This window comes from Corticium candelabrum, chromosome 3 (genome assembly GCF_963422355.1).
Source record: "Corticium candelabrum chromosome 3, ooCorCand1.1, whole genome shotgun sequence".
Taxonomy (NCBI): domain Eukaryota; kingdom Metazoa; phylum Porifera; class Homoscleromorpha; order Homosclerophorida; family Plakinidae; genus Corticium; species Corticium candelabrum.
Window position 1 is genome coordinate 1,077,974 of NC_085087.1, and position 18,306 is coordinate 1,096,279.

Here is an 18,306-nt window from a genome sequence, read left to right on the forward strand (position 1 = left end):
ATTAATTATTAGCGTAATTGATGCTAGAATGTAAACGGCAATTCTTTGAAAACACCTGGATTTATCAATGTGATTAAAGATAATTAACTAAATACCATCAATGTCCCACACTACTTCGAATTCACACAGCTACGCAACTCCTGCACGGCGCGGGCTTGTTATCCACGTTATGTCTCAATTCTGCATGTATAGCGCTCTTGTATCACTGGAAGTTAATAAATTAATTAACTATTGAGATGGACTATCAAATTATCATACTTTTATTGAATCGTCGCCATCTTTCTTTCCGCTATTTCGTTGTAGCTAGAGATCGGTGTACGTCTCCTAGCTGCATAGAATATACTGTGAAGCGACATCATGTACATCTAGCGACCGGATCCAGAAGATATTAATTAAGCAGCGTCAACGTTTCCTACGAATCTTTCTTGCAAGACGACGACGATCGTTCATCATCAGTCCTACTTAGAATATATTGCTCTCTTGAAGATCGCGGATGACATGTTGGTGGTGCGTATGCAACGGTGCCTAGCTAGATGCATGGTCCCATGGGACCTTCGCTTGGCTTCTTGTAGAACGATAAATTCGTTTGTTTTGCGATTCTTTCGTAAAAGTAACAAACACGAACAACTATTACCTGATCTTTAGTTTGCGCTTCTCTGTTTGACGACAGTTTGACCGTAAAATGGAGGTTTACGACATCTCGGCTTTTCTGTCATAATGCGCGGGATTGTTACGTCACCCATTGCTGGTGTCCCAAAAGACAGCTGATTGGCTCAACAAATTCCCGAGAGTGATTCACGCCGATATGTTATGGTTACGTCATCTACGTTTCGCGTCCCAAAACGATTGCTGATTGGCTCGACAAACTCCCCGAGTGTGACACACGCTTACAAACAAACAAACATAGGTACATAGCGACATACCGACAGACAGACCGGAAGTCAATTCAACCCGTTTAGAGTGAGCTTCTCGCGAAGCAGTCCACCACTCATTGTGGTGTCCTTCTTTTACGCTCGTAGCTTAATAGATTGATTTGCACTGATAAAGTTTCACTAGGCCACTAATAATATATGTCAGTCTGAGAATTGAAACAAACTATTGAGTTGACGACTGAGAACAAACAGTCGGATAGACAGAACTTTGTCGTTGCTCTCTAATAGGAATAGCTGAACGAACATCTACCACCTTTGAAAGATCTAGATAAGCAAAAAATAATGCCCAAATTTGCCTTAGATGATTTAATGTAACTATATAAACCATGTGTTCAAGATTGCACATTAATAGTTATCTCACCACAAGCCAATGTTCTAACCTATATCAGCATAGACAATAGCTTCCTGATGATCTGTTGTAGCAATCACAGCACCCCTATGACAGTAGATGCAGTACTACAACATTCAAATTACTAAAAATCAGTATCAACTGTAATATATAGCAAACAAACAAATTCCTGTAAGCATAATTAATTCATATCAACACAGAATTTGTAAATGTCTAATTGTAAGCTGCTAAAATATCAAAACACAATCAAGCAACAACACTAACACATGCTTCTGAACAAAGCAGACAATTTTTTGACCAAAAATCTGCAAGTGAGGTTGTACCAAACACACATGCAACAGCATCACTGGGACTTATAAATCCAACTTTTCATAATATGGCTGCCTCCATTTCTGTAAATACAGAGACACAGTACTCTACACTGTAGAAACACTAAAGCAACTCTTGAGAGGGCATCACAGACAAAATTATCAAGGTGGCAACTCAGTAATCTGTCAGGTACAACCATTTGCCTTTCTCAAACACAGCCAAGCAGTAACAACAGTGAAAAAGATAATTTTGTAGTGCAAGAAGTATAGAAACATGGCTGCAGCCAAAACAATAGTTTGTGTAAAAAGCAGTAATACCAAGAGTAACATATTAGTTGCATAAAGATATGCCCTGTCTTACCATGGATCAACAACAGTGCTATGTCCCCAAGCAACATAAGATGCTGATTCGTCTCTTGCAGGAGAAATTCCAGCAACATAAACCTACAAAGGGAATCATTAACTGACTAATTATCAATGCAATGCAGCATTACACAATGAGAATCAAGTCAACCTGGTTGTCTACAGCTCTAACAAAAATATAAACACACTTAAAGCAAGACCACATAAGGCCTAAAATGATGTCGTACCTGGCTCTTAATAGTAGTTCCCAGTGCTGTGGCCCTGTGATCATGTTGAACGCTCCAGGGTAGACCAAAAATCTGCAGCCTACATATATTTAAATCTGCATGATAATATTATTGGAAAGGTATATTTTAATTGCAACTTAATTAACTGGACGTTTTGTAGACTCCACCATATAAAATTACTGTTAGCCACTTTAAGAAACTTAATGAGACCAAATTCACAGCATCACAAACCATTTGAAAAAATCACGTGAGTGTTGTGACTCAACAAAATGCTATATATCTGAGCAGTTTTGATACACCGCAGAAAACTCATCAAGAACATGAAACATTGTGTCACATTGATTTGCATACTATGTGACTTGAACCACATCGAACCTACTAATTTGGCCAAATTTTTGCAAGACTTTACTGACTAAAGTGGGATAATGCAGTGTCATTAATGAACAGATCATGTGTTTGAATGGCTGTCTTTGAGCGTGTGTGTGTGCAAATACAATGCTGAGTGTTGCCTAAAGTGCTAAAACATGATATTTCTTTTAGTAGTCGCTCCACAGTAAGCTACTCTACAACAAGAACTCTTCAGCAGTCTACCTAAGTGGAGACTCTGGTTCATCCCTGCAGTTAATTGAGATGCACCCTTCTAAGAACTTCCCCAAAATGTATGCGAGGTCCTTGAGGAAAAAACTCAGAACAGAAAACCCTCGAGCTAAAGCAAGGAAGATCATTCCTTCCCACATGATAGTGCGAAGATTAAATGCCGCAAAAGTGGGACTTGAACTGACACCCCAATGATACGAGGCCAGCAATAACTTCAAGTGTACGAAACCCCTTCCATATGAACTTCCGATGATCCAACTTCTGAAACTAGCAAATAGTAAGTCACATTGTGATACAAAACAGTGCTCATTGACTCCTCTTATCTGCAAAAGTCAATATCATTGTTATAGTGTGCTTGAATAGATTAATGCATCCTTCTGCTGTTCTTCGCATGTCCTCTTCAATAGATATAAAGAAATGTCACTATAACAGGATGGAAGTGTTGTGGAAATTGTAAAAAAATAGTAGACTTTTCATGAAAGCACAGCTAGAATACCTGCATCTGTATCATAGTAAGTGCCTATAATACACTTGCCTGTACTAGCGTCACTAAGATGTAAAACAAGATGTAAGTCAACTAACTGATAAAAATCACCTTAATTAATGGCCCTATGAAAAATACGTTGCCGTTATGTCTATTCCATTCTTGGCAACTGTAGTACTCATCTGTGACTTCGCAGCCAACAAAATAAATGTTCACATTGAATCTTAGCTATTTTCATAATAAGGCCGCAAATGATGTTGAATAAATGTGTGTAGGATAAAATTGTGTTGGCAATTAATTTAAGTCTACTTAGTTAGTGTAAATTTGTTAAAAAGTACGTGGCCCTGTCTGAATTGCTTTCAGGTCGTTTTTGGACATGCAACAGCTCGGTATTTAGTTTACGTCTACTAGTGCAAAAACAGTTATACCAAAACATTTTCCATTCTACAGACTCAAAAAGAAGAATATTTCACAACAAACAATTACTGGTCCCACATGCTGGGGTTTCCTTACGTATTTGTAGGAAGTTGGCAGTTTGTGCACCACCACATGTTACAATAGAGTTAATTTAGACAGCACTTAGAAACAAGTTTTCCCCAATACTTGTGTTCTCTGCTCATATGACAGAATGTATCTGAGCCCAGTAAGCTGCACATCATAACAAATTACTGCACTGTAATACTCGATCTTTATGGCACTGAGAAGCTAAAAGGCTAATTGTACCACAATAAAATGGCACTAAAGTCTGTTCGAATATTAGAGAGGACGTGGGAAAAACCCGTATCTCCTGAAGTGGACGTCCTAGCAGGTTGATTCCAACATCATTGGAAAGATCACAAAGAGGAGGTTCCAGATCAGTTAATGAATACTGTGATTGGTTCTTTATTACGACACAATTTGTAACTTCCTGTATGACAAGCGCTTGGCCCTGCCCTCCTCTTGCATTTACACCAGGTGTCTGATAACTTCAAAGCCACCGCTATAACGCCCACTACTTGAAAGCTGACGGGGACATACTTTGAACTATGGATTGATTAGTAAAACAGCTGCAGCTAGCAAGCGTATGTAGTTGAGGCATTGGTTGAACCTTTGAACCTAAGTTCATAGCTAAACTGGAACCGTTTATTTCACTAGACGGAATTAACAACGCCCATCTCTGCTCTTCAATTCCTTATCTATTAACCGCAGTTCCCACGTCCTCTCCAATAATCGAACAGACTTTAGCTAGCTAGACATACTAGTCAGGATTAAGAGTATAGCTATAGAAATCAAGTATGATGTTCCTCTCTAAACATGAAAATGAGAACCCACTAATTGAATAACACTCAATCTATAATTGTCATATGAACGTCACTTAACAATTCGTTAGAATATATTCGTACAAGATGTTAAACAGGAGACAATACAATTGAACACAAACGTTCTTACCTAACGCTGAGTATGCATGTGCTAGCTCAGCAAACCTCACATCATAGCAGATACCAATGCCCACTGTACATGACTCTACAATGAAGAGGCAAATCAACAATAGATGCCAGAGATGGATAGCGGCATATACTGTCAAGAAATGTCATTTACTCACCCAATGCACAAACCAGGCATTACTTTACAAAAATATCATTCAAAAATTGTCTACAGTATTAATGGCACATTGGCAACTGTACTATCTTCCATTCCTGACTATATGCTTATAACATTCAAATACATACCAATATCAAACATTGTCAAGGACTGTCCACAGCTTAGCACATCAGACTCTTTAAATGTGATTTTACCAGGAATGTCAATGTCAAACAAGTGAATCTATGAATTCAAAATGCTTTAACATCATGTTAACACCACCAGAAATTAATTAAGAACTTTTCTGTGCTTGGCAATCATCTGACCAGTTGGACAAAAAACAGTGCAGGTGTTATAAAAAGCATCTCCATCTTTCTCGGGAATTGAACCTACACAAAAACAAACAGCTAGCACACACATACAATACTGATTTATGGTCATCATAAACAATAACCAAGAAAAAAGCATCACTACAAAGTACAGTGGAACCTGAGAACTATCACTACCCAATTAATGGACTGTCCTTGATCAACTGCCCCTAATTAAGGTGGTCCCAATTGTCAGACTGGCACTTGTACACGTACACCATGTATGCAACACAATGACAATCCAACAATTTATTGTACTAATGAACCAGATCACTGTACATACATGTGCACGTACATGTAGCCAATCACATGAAAGCAACCAATATCGTACATCAGAAATAGTTAAGCAGTACATCCCGTATGTAAGAAGTTGAAAATGTTGGTAGACACCCCGGATAGACGTCAATTGTCTCTTCCACTTGTAGCAGCAGCTCTGGCCCAACTTTATTAGGCAAAGATGCATGGATTCGACAAGTATCCCTCCCTCCCTCCCTCCCTCCCTCTTATATATATATGAAATATTTTTCAACACATACATGGAACTCAGTAAAACAAGTAAATGTAACACTACTGTAAATGTAAATGTCAAAGTAAAAGTCTAGCTAGCTCTAACATTACTCACAAAACGCAAACAAGGATAACTCTTAACTAAAACTTACAACACCAACACAGACATTATAACACTCTAGGTAAAGTCTAGTCCAAAACACCTAATTACTTCAGTCTGTTCTTCATTGGGCTCATGTGGTCATTTTCCGATAATAGAAGATATCTTCTGGTTTATGATGTCACAGTTCTGTCTTTGTAAAGTTAGACGCACGTGACGCCTCGAGGAATTAACAAACTGGCTGGATGACATTCCAGGTGTAAGAGCAGCTACTTTTGAGGCATCGAAAAGAATTGATTCTGCATCGTTACTCCATCGTCCAACTACTTCAATGGCAAATGGTCGAAAGAGATAACCTAAATCGGTGGATTTTGTAAGTACTTATTATTTTTGGCTCGCTCTCTTTCTGCTGCTGCTGAGCACGAGATGCAAGAACTCTTTGTAATGTATAAACCGTTGCCAGAGAATTTTGATTCTTCAGATTCTGATTCAGTTCTTTCTTCTCAATTAGTCAAATCTGTTTTATGTTGCACCATATTTCCATGCATTTAGCTGCATTACTAGGATGCTGGTATTTCCGGGGTATACTGACATGTCGGAGAAAGAGAGGTGATTGGACCAACCTCCCTAGAGACTGGACCCATAAGATCTATGCTGCATCTACTCTTAGATATTGATTGAACTAACATAAATAAACACTCAGATGTATACATTTTCATCTACATGTAGTATAATCCAGTGACTGGCATAATTACAGATCCACCTAGATAAATCTAGTGCAGGTGACCACAACCATAAATTGAATTAAAGTTTGCGTAAGTTCTGCTTCACTAATCTTGTTGCATTTGACTCCTGCAGATAGAGTATTAACAACACATTTTTACGGTTGGTTTATCGTTAAATATATGCTTTCCTGAACTTTTCATATGAATAAAAGTGAGAATGGGTCGCTTGGTGCCTAACTGACTGAAACAGTAGACTAAAAAAGCTATGCTTTCTCTGAGATTTGTTGTGACTTTTATAAAAGCAGGTTAAATTAAGTTTATTGTAACTAATGACATTAAAAAATGGTTCAGTACTTAGTGGCCTTTTCCTTTGCTCTCTGGATCGCCGCATTCCTCCTGGGAACACGCGCTATCAAGTTTTTGACCATGTCTTGGGGATCCCTGTCTATACGCGTTGCCTACTGCTTCCCAGTGTGGTTCTTGAGTTTCAAAATGGTGCTGATTAGCGGTGACCTTCAACCAGTGCCACAGCTTTTCATCTGGATTGGCATCGCATTATTTCAGCACATACATGTATGATACTTACTAGAGCGTGACAGATGTCAAGTACGTGTGTCAGAAAGAAATATGGTTTAGAAGTACACTATACAAACATCAAAGTCGTATAATACAACCAATATTATACAAACATCAAAGTCGTATAATACAACCAATGTCACCACTCATCGTATGATTTCTGAAGGCTCTTTCTTGTGGACAGTTGATACGCACACTGTCAACGTGTATCATTGGTGAAAGCCAGTGATGAAAGGCACCAATCAAGGCTGCAGTAGCCGGTCCGGCTGGTCCGGCCATGCTGGACCACTTTGTCTAGAGTGAACGTTAGCAGAGGCGTAACTCAGGGTCGTAGAAACCGTCTGGTCGGTCTGGTTTCGGCCTAAATATCTTTCAAAAACTGTACTTCAGACAGCTACGATCGCCCAAAACTCCCAGTTGAAATATAGGTGATTAAATGATGAACATATGTAGTTGAAACAAAACTAAATTATAGCATCTTGATGTATTTACAAGGTCATTGTGTAGCCACGTATTACAGTAATTGTTGGTAAACGAGAGTAATAGTGGGGCAATGCTTGCTGCTACAATGCCTGCAACGCACAAACGAAGACAACAGCATGCTTGGGAACTAACTTTACTCTAGTTACTAATGTGATTGACTCTTGCATCTGTACAGCGAGGTAACCAGTTGTTCTAGGATTTCTAAGATATGATGACAGGGTTCTAGCCAGGTTTTCAGCAAAGTGTGGTGGTAGGGCGGAGCTTCCTAAAAGGGCCATAGTCCTTTGTAAGGGGTGTGATTTTGACGTGGCTATGATTTGTCAAAAATGTAGCCCTGGTGAGTTTTTTGTGACTTCCTCTGCTTATTAATAATTAACCTGGTCAGAATAACTTGGCTGTTTCTAAGATGATCTTTGGGGAAAGAGAATTAGCTGTTTGCATATCAATATTTTGTAAGCGACAAGCATGTCTATATAGAAATGCCACATCCTCATTCAATTATGATGCCTCCCATTTAGTCATCATGCTTTGTAATAAGATCTGTTAGAGTAAACAACACAGAAACAAAAGCACAGTAAATAGACAGTAAATGACACAGTAAATAGCACATCTGCTGAGGCCAACTGGAATGTTCATTCACATGGCGTGGCGGTCAATCCCAAAGCGTGGCGGGCATCTCATTTTGAGAAGTAAAGTGTGACGGCCCGGCACCCCTTAGTATGCCTGGGTAGAACCCTGGATGACAAGTACATTGGTGTGATTGTGGCCGATTTCCGTGTGCAGCAGCTGGTGTAAATGTGAGTTGTCCCAGTAGTGATGAACATCAATCACACAATGCGTGGCGACATCTGTCGTACTACGCGATTTCAATTTCCGTATGGTGTAGTACTCCTAACTGTATTTCTTTCAGACACGCGTACATCTGTCAAATATATCATATGCACTAGATAGGTGGCTAATTGCGATCGATATCATATCTCCATTGACATGAGCGCATGCTTAGTCCTTTCTTTAGACATCAACATCGACCACTAAAGAGGTCTTTAGTCTTCCGGAATGCAGCATATAAATCTTCAAAGGCAATTCACCACAGGCATCCCCCCTGGAAGTATGATGGAGGATAGGGTCTGGCTACGCGAGACTATGTACATGCCAAGAACCTGTACGTATATCTGTTTCCAATGCAACGAAATTTTACAACCTACAAAGCCGTATTAGACAGTTTTATATGATGTAAAATGAGCGCATTCAATCACAATCGTGTTTTATACATAAATCTGCCTCTAGTTTAAGTGAAATGTGTCTACTATCTAAACTATCATTACCCGTAGCACAGAAGCGCTAGGGTACGGTAATGCCGGCTGGTCACGTGACATATGTATAACAGACTAGACGATTTGCTCTGCCTATTGTGTAACACGTGACCAAATAAATAATGAAACTATTTATTGCCCATGTCATAGGATTCTGCTATTTGTGTGCTCTCTGGTCTGGAAGTTCGAGGCTAATGTCTCTACTTCAACACGTAGTCGTTTCCTGTAACCGAACACATACACTTTGCAACTGACACTAAGTATGTCCCTAGTGACTCTAACTGCCAGAGTAGAGGTAATGGGTCTTATGGGAGATCCTTGCAGTTGGTCATTCCCATTCAATGTAGAATGTTTGACCCCTACTTTCCACAATGTTCAAGCATAATGTTTGTAGTTAAATAAACCACAAAAATAATAATGTATCAAGTAGCTGATAAAACTAATCAAGTAATTGTCACAAACGTATAACCTACCACCAATAAGATAAATGTTATTCTCCTTTGCCAGTTCAGCCAGAGTTGCTACAGTATCACCAGAAGTTTCTTCAGAATAAGAAGAAAAGTATTGAGTTCCATATGGTGAATTAAAGCATTCCTAGATAACATACAATAAATATATATTAGACATATATAATTTCTATTATTATTAGTCATAAAGTATATTTCATTCACAAAATTAGCAGCCCTAACAGAATTCTCATAGAGTTATCCAAAATTCCCATTGATTGGATTGTTGATGGTAGTATCCTGTTGAAGCCATTTCGACAGTCCTGTTGGACCCCGTGTTACTTCGAAGACGTTACTGCCGTTGCAAGGAACAGGTGTATAGAACTTGGCATCTATTTGACAAGAATCTTGTTCAGAGGGGAACTGATTATTCGGATAAGTACGCAACTGCATGTGACTTCCACATTCATGCTGCATAGATATATACCAAGTCACAACTCGAGTTGATTCTGACCATTTTGATGGTCCCGCTTAACATTGTCACTTCGAAGACGTTGCTGGCATTACAGGAAACAGGTGTATCGAACGTGGCAGCTCTCTGACGAGTGTACACGGGAAAACGATTGTGAGCGTTTCTCAAGACCCGGATATAAGCAAAAATATGTTCCCTTTCTCGATGTTGCCCACAATAAAGGACATGCTTCGTGTGTACCGTCCAACGTCGAGAATGTGCAGTTTAACTTCGGTGCAGATCCGATTTGCCGCTACGGTGATATTCACGCAGGAGCGGATACGGGTTCGAGGCGGGTTCTGTCGGGAGAAAGTAGAGTTGTCGCGAGAGAAGTCCGGAATACGACAACAGCCTCACTTTTGACCTCTGGATTCGGCGTGTGCAAGCCAAATTCGGTCGATCGGACTCACACTCCTTGGAGATCCTGATTTACACACACACACACACACACACACACACACACACACACACACACACACACACACACACACACACACACACACACACACACACACACACACACCACACATACACACACACACACACACACACACACACACACACACACACACACACACACACACACAGCTCTCGTTTATATATATATATATATATATATATATATATATATATATATATATATATATATATATGATAACATTCAAGGCTGGGATATCTCGTCTAGAATGTTAAAAAGATCTAGCCTCCACCCGACAATCCGAGCACGCGTGGCAGGCAGTGAACTTCCTGTCTATAGTATGATGCCACTTTCACAACGGAACAAAGCCCACCCGAGTCGAGTCGTCAAGAGGGGTCCCCGACGAGTCGAGCGTGAGTGCAGGCACAAGCCAGTCGAAATGGCACCCGTCTGGCAGCGTTGGTGATCCAATCCATCCTAGCCTCGCCATAGATGCAGTGTGGATTGCAGCCCTGGATGCGCTGCCATCACCACTACGTCTGGTTCGGTACCGCCCCTTGCAGTCAGTGCTAATCATGTCTCTAAGGAAATGATCAGTATCAGTTAAAAAGTGCACTTTGTTGGCGTAGCAGATACAGGAAATGACTATAGCGCGGGCTCCTGGCTAATTAGCGTGCAGTACATAGGCAGCAGTCCAATGCATTGCAGTAAAGGCATATGATGTATTGCAGCTACAACTGGGAACCTGTGTACAGGTTCAAAGGCATATGATGCACTGCAAGTGCCATTTCTATCTGCCATTCCACTGCTACGCTCCTAACATAGCTGCAATCTTCTACCAACGTTTGACAGCGGCCTAAAATTGCAATGCCGGCTAGTACAGAGGCTAGAACAATGCCAAAGTCCAATCAAAAGCTCAGTTCCTAGCTCATATCATTAGTATGACACGCGCTGAACAATTAGATTACATACTTACTCCCGCCCAGAAAGTAATACCGAACCAGACATAGTGGTAATGGCAGCACATCTGGGGCTGCAATCCACACTGCATCTGGGGCAAGGCTAGGGGGGGGGGCGTTCGATTGGGCTCTTTCAGCCCCTTCCAGAAGAGCCTGGAAGAACACGCCTCTCTTCCAGCTCAGCGATGGTAGAGACTGGAAGAAGGGCATGCTCTTCCAACCAGCGGCCGAGTCGGTAGAGGTGGCTCTTCCGACTATAGTGGCATGGCAGAACTGCAGGAGTTGGGAGAGAAGCTTGCACACAGTCCCTCTTCTGGAAGAGCCCAATTGCACGCGCCCTACATCCATCCACCCATCTGCCGCACTCATGACTTGTCTACTTCCTGTTTATAGCATGATGCTACTTCCTGTCTATAGCATGATGCAACTTCCCTCATGGTCAGGACAGATGGACGGAAGCGGCGCTAGCGCAATTATATATAGATCCTATACTACAATATGCCAAACCTCACTTCCGTCTGTATGTATGTCTGTAACGTGCGGATCGACATGACATTGCTCTTGGATTGTCACAAAATGCGGCGGGCGGCTCGCGATCGACCGTTTGAGATAAACGGTCAAGTTGGATTTTGCCTAGACTGCTTCCGATGGTCAGAATCGAAACTTTGATGGCCTAAAATGAGATGCGCTAGAGTTTGTTATCAATTAACCGAGTATTCGGATGTGACACCTGCTACTGTACGCAATTCTTTATTCCTACAACTGGCCAAGTGCAAGATGCGTCCGCTGCAGTCAGAGTAAGCCAGCTCACTGGGCTGCGTCCATCCGTGTGTCACAAGTGGCGTCATTCTCCACAAATAGATCACGCATAAAATTATTATAATATGTAAGCAGAGTCTGAGATTAAGATACTAAAGACAAAATTCTGGCTTGAGTAAATACAAAATGCAATGTGCTGGCTGGAGTGTGTAAGATGCATAGCAATAAGACGCATATATGGTACATTCTAAAGTGCACTAAGTAAGCGTGGTTACAAAATGCTAGCGCACACTAACAATTATTATTCTAACAATTTAGGACATTGAAAACTTGCCAAAATAATGGACTGGCAAAATTCATTTTTGCATTATCCTCATCTAATAAGTCTAAACGTGCAAACTGCTACCGCCCATAGTGCAGGGTAACGGTACTTATATATAAATACATACATACATACATTTTTACATGGTAATTGCTACATCTTCTACAGATGAAAGCCGTCTCTATTTCTCAACACAGCTGTTTCATTTCTACATTCATGGCCTCTGAGATGACTCTTGAGACCAGCCTTCAAGTTCATTGGTATCAAGCATATTTGACATATGAACTCCGTTGTTTTGACTGCATTGATTGGATCGGGATGCTTTATAGCTTTCTTGTGTACCAGCATATGCCGCTTCAGCTCAGATGCTGATTTGTAGGTTTCCTTCAAACTACACAGGAGTTGTTGCCTGGCTGGGGAGGTAGGCTGGCATCGTTAGCTTTTCTTCTAATTGTTCTCATGGGCCTTAAGATGGTTCACATAACCTGCCTTTGACAAGAGCACACACTCACACACATCACACTTCCACACTAGCTTGTTGGTTGGCAAGTCTAGCAAACAAACAACCTTTTCGAAGACCACATTTGAACTTAGCATGCTTGACTCGCTCATTCTCGAAATTGCTGCATCCTTCCTTAATGGACTTCCTCCAATCTGCACGACTCAGTGCCTGTTCTTCCCATTGTTGCACATCTATGTGTAGTACCTTCAGGTTTTCCCTTAGATTGTCCTTAAGAGCCTTTGAATCTCAATTTTGGACCGCCTTGATGTCTCCTTCCTTCTTTAAGATGTCCATACATACAAAAAGATGTTTAGGGATTCTTGAATCTGGCATCCTAATCACCCGACCAGCATACATAAGTACATACATATACATTCTGTTTTTTAAAGAGTCCATAAGACTCAGTGATAATACGGATTACATTGAAACTAGTATACCACAATTTTTCGTTCAACTAATCGTAACTATAAATATATGATGCAACTATTGCTTGAGGCCGCAGTGTCTGTCTCTTCGTGTAGTAAGTTGTTAGCAGCACACTGAAGTAGATCTTTTCTTTTCGACTTTTCGCTAGTAAAAGTTGCTCAAAAATGTTGGTACTTCTTGATATTTTTACCCCATGTTGACAGAGATATTTTTGTGCAATTTGTAGAATATCCTGCCATTTGCAGCAGTCGATGAAAACATGGTCAACAGTATCTTTTTGCGTGTTGCAGGCCAAACACACCTCATCATCACTTAGACTACAGATAAAAAGTTTGTGCTGTGTTGGCCATACCCTATGCAACATTTTCCAGAATATGTCTTTTGATATGATGTCATTGAATGCACTGATGGTATTAACCAGAGTTCTTTCCATTGCATCTCCGAAATTGACATAACAGCATTCCACCTCTCATAACAAAGGGAACTTTCTGTAAACGAGGCTTAGAAATGTTCATACGCTGTCTTTGTTGAGGCATCTTGTATTGGAGTAGAACTATTTCTATTCATAAATAAGTGTAGCTCCAGCATCCATCTATTCTGAAAACAGCATGATGCTTTTGGCAGAGTCCGCCAGTGCTGAGGAATGGTCCTGTCTAAAGCTGAATATACTGAATAAAACACTGTATTTGATGGTAGTCTCAGTTTACTGTAAACGTCATGTACTGTTATGTATCCGGACCTTGGCTGATTATGTTCATCTGTAATAAGAGCATTGCCCCACTGTGCTTTTGCACATGCTTCTTCATAGAAATGTGGTTTCACTGGCTTTCTTGTTCCTCCACATTTCTGCCACAGCTTTAGCAGATGACGGTAAAAGGGTGGTAGTACTGCCACAAGCCGACATGATGGTTCCCAGTTAGCTGCACTGAAAGCTCGTATCCCTAACCTGTATAAACCCCCAATATTTCGAAACCAGTAGAAATGATAGTTCATCCAATCTGTGTAAACACTTGCCGTGAATAACCTCTTCAGACTCTGAATTTGAATTACATTTATCCTAGATGGGAGTTGTGCTACATCTAGTCCTCCAAAATCCTTTGATGCTATGCACACTCCACGCTTTACAAGAGACTGACGCTTCTGCCAGACAAATGACCAGATCGCATTTTCAAACATTTTCATTAGGTGCTGTGGCATTGCAAAACATGTGCTGCGTAATATACCTTGGACAGGGCAAATCTTTGCAGCACTTTGGACCTCCCGTAACTGGATAGATCTCTTTTCCCACACTGCTACTGCTGTTTGAAGTCATTGTAGGATATCCTTCCAGTTCGTCGACACCGTATTGAAATAGGTTCTTGAGTATGTCAGTCCCAAAATTCTTATGCTTTCTGAGGTCCAGTCTATTTGTAACGGTGCATCTTGACGTGAGTGCCAAGATCCTAGCCATACTTCTTTGACTTTTTTCTTCATACGATTCAGTCTTGCTCCTGCTGCCAATTCATATAGTTGTAGCTCCTCATTGAGAGCTGCAAACTCTCGTTATTTAAAACAAAGCAGGTTGTATCATCTGCATATGCTGAAACTTTGACTGAGTGCATTGTGTCTGACACGTAAATTCCTTCTATTCTTACATTTGCACGAATAGCTTAGGCCAAAAGGTTCTGCACTCAGCACATACAGCAGTGGTGACAATGGGCAACCTTGGCATACTCCTCTTGGTAGTGGTACCTTGGCGATCAGGAAATTATTTACAATGACATGGGAAACGATATTGTGATATAGAAGCCTGATCCAGACAATAAAACTAGGACCAAAACTAAACTTCTCCAGTATGGTAAATAAATATCGCCAGTCAACTCTATTAAATGCCTTCGTTTAATCAAGAGAAATAGCTTCACAGTGCTGAATGATGTCCCTGACTATGGCACAGTTGTCAGAAATAGTTCTCTTTAAAATGCAGCAAGTCTGATTGAGATAAATAAGTTGCGGTAGAACATGCTTGAGACGGTTGGCTAAAGCTCTAGAAATGATTCTATAATCTGTATTCAAAAGACTGATAGGCCTCCAGCTTGAGAGGCTCTTGCAATCTCCACCCTTGTAAAGTAATCTAATAACACTCGTTCTTTGACTTGATGAAAAAGATCCTGAGATGTTGACTTCATTAACCATTTGAACAAGGTCCTCTTTGAGGCAATCCCAAAATGCACGATAAAACTCAACAAGCAGTCCATCCAGTCCCAAAGCTTTTCCTGTCTTGAGCTGTCTCATGGATCTAGTAAGTTTCTCTAATGACAGAGGACCCTCACATGAAACTTGGTTATTGCCATTTAATACAGTATCTAGCTTGCTGAGAAAGTGTCATCTGGCATTGGAGCAAGTTGTCTCTTGTTGATATATATATATATAGTTCTCCGTAAAAATTACATCCGTTGACAGCAGTTGGTTTGTGTTTTTGCCATTCCAATGTCGGTTTTCAATTGACAGAATTGGTGTTTACCGGCTTGACGTTTCTCAGTTGAAGCAGAGGTTTTTGTGATGTTTCCCCATGTTCCTGCCATTCTGTTCAACAGCGTACATGATGTCCACAGATTTCTTCTCTGTCAAGTTTTGTCAACAGAGGCTTGTACTTTTCCATATCTCTGATTGCAGACAGATGACCATTCTGTGCACGTAAATCTGCCTTTTGCAGAAACATTTCAATGTTACGTCTATGCTGTGTTTGTCTTTGTGTCTGATAATGCCATACTTTATACATAATTCTCTTATCCAAGACTTTCCACTATCCTACCATTCCATAATTAATTCAAAACCGATATTTTTGCTGATGTCAGTGTTCCCACAGAGCAATATAATTTGAATACGAAAGCATTCCTCTTGCAGAAATAACGTATTACATTTCTATGCTTGTCTTTTGTAGCTTTAGACTTTGAACCTAGTATGGACATCATAATGCTGCTATAATCCCTGAAGGCAGCTGGAGTAACAGAAATGTCACATATATCATGACTAATGTCTTTAGAAACCAGAAACATATCAATCCTTTCTGCCACACCACTGTGTTCTTGTACCCATGTAAAACCTGGAATACCTGAGTTCATTTTCCTATATACATCTTCAAGATTGAAGTCGGCAATAAACTTCTGTATGGCATTGATACTAGCAGCAAGAGGTTGACTGAGGAATGAACAGATTTTGTCTTTCTTTGGGTCTATTACACAGTTAAAGTCTCTACATATAATGTGATTGTCATATCGCCTAAGCCCTTGATTCAGATCAGTCAGAAATGTCTCATGTTCACTGTAGGATAGTGGAGCATAGATTGCTGCCAAGCTGACTTCATATCCTCCAATACTTTTCAGTATAACAAACCGCCCAGTTACATCGACTTTCTCCAGTGCGTTTAGCCAGTTTGTCTAACAGGATTTATCAACACTATTGAGACTCCTCTAGAATGATTTTTTCCATAAGAGTGGTATATGTCATGATGAAACTGGTGTTGCCACTGCTGACTAGATTCAACAGTGACATATGTCTCCTGCAAGGCTAGAATAACAAATGTTATGCTTGGTCATCCAACAACATAAGGCTTCCCGCTTAGTGGTATCACTTGTCCATCTTACAATTAGTGTGCAAAGTTTTAGGCTCACTTTAACACAACAGGATTCGAAAAAAAGGAAATTAACTCAACTCAACTTCGTCTTTCAGATCCTAATAGGGAGGATCTGGGTGTTCCTGTTCGTGTCTTTTCTATGCCTTCAAAAATTTGTCTCTTTCTTGTGGTTTTGTGGGTCTTGAAATGCTGCTTTTGGGGGGGGGGGGGGATGTTTCATCAGGTGGAGATGGCTGTCAAAATATCTTCTTCCTTCGTGATCTCCTAATTAACACTGACTGGTCACTTTCCATGCCAGAAGCAAAGGTGTGACCACTGATTGATTGATTGGTGTCATTCATGTCATCTGCTATTGTTTCCACATTCTCTGTCAATGAGTTTACTTGTGTTACTTGTGTTGCAGCATTATTTCCTGTTGGTTCTGGATGAACTACTCTTCTAAATGCTCGGTAGCCATAACAATACTAGATCTGTTGATGTTGCAAGGGCAGTGCTTGTGTAGATTATCTTCAGATCCACAAGTATAGCATCGCCTGTATGATGGTGGTTTAGGACATTGCTAATCTGAACCACAACGATAGCATCTTGGTGGCTGTCCTGCATACCTGACGTACAAAGGAAGCACGTACTGACCTATCTTGACTGATGTCGAAAATGTACCTTTAGGTTCCATAACCGTAAAGATTCTCCCTCCTGTCTTGAATAGATTATGGTTGGAGCAACCACCATGGTGTAACTACTCAGTAGCGACTTCACAACTCCATCAGGCATCTCATAAGGCATTTTTACATCCACATAGGCAGGAGACAGTCTTTCCCCAATGATTGTATGACAAGTGTAATGATTGTTTTGAATGTCAATGCCACAAGCTAACACATTGTCACGTGCGGTTTCATCACTAAATGTAAGCTGCTAAATGTTCTTGCCGGTTTGGGTCACGCATTTTACATTGTCTACTGAAACAACATCTTTCAGACCTTCAGTGACATCCTTTGTAGAGAGAACATTCTTATCTCCAATAGCGTTCAATCCCAAAGTGAGTGGTCGCCGTAGAGACATGGTATAGGGCAAAACCTGAGAGAGCGCCAAACAAGCAGTCAACTGGAGCCTCGCAATACATACATACATAAATTCCTTTTTCTTAGAGCCGCTAGAGCCCAAGTTAACACTCACTATACACTTGCTACTATGTAGCTCATGAACCAACAGTCACTATGTCACTACATACTTGCTACAAAGTAACTCTAGCTACAGCCATCAGTCACTATGCACTTGCTGCACTTTTGTTTTGACAGAAACGACACTCCATAGAGAGAGGCAATTGCGTGTGAATTCCTTGCCTAAGGGAATTACGTCTGTGCCCATCTTGAACTTCTGATCCAAAGGTCCCGAATGTTTCCATTCTCCAAACGCACTCTCTAACCAATTAAGTCACAGTCGCCACACATACATACATAC

General features: G+C 40.6%; 1 protein-coding gene across 1 annotated transcript; it reads right to left on the bottom strand.

Moving 5' to 3' along the window:
• Window positions 1-866: 866 nt before the first annotated feature.
• Window positions 867-14,411, bottom strand: LOC134177031 (omega-amidase NIT2-like). The gene is made up of 10 exons (XM_062643731.1): window positions 13,959-14,411; window positions 9,366-9,486; window positions 5,121-5,209; window positions 4,970-5,063; window positions 4,689-4,763; window positions 2,180-2,258; window positions 2,104-2,119; window positions 1,951-2,033; window positions 1,313-1,368; window positions 867-1,196 (listed from the first exon to the last, which is right to left on the bottom strand). The coding sequence occupies exons 1-10, from the start codon at window positions 14,409-14,411 to the stop codon at window positions 1,096-1,098; spliced, it is 1,167 nt and encodes a 388-aa protein (XP_062499715.1). The 3' UTR covers window positions 867-1,095.
• Between the last annotated feature and the right edge of the window lie 3,895 nt (window positions 14,412-18,306).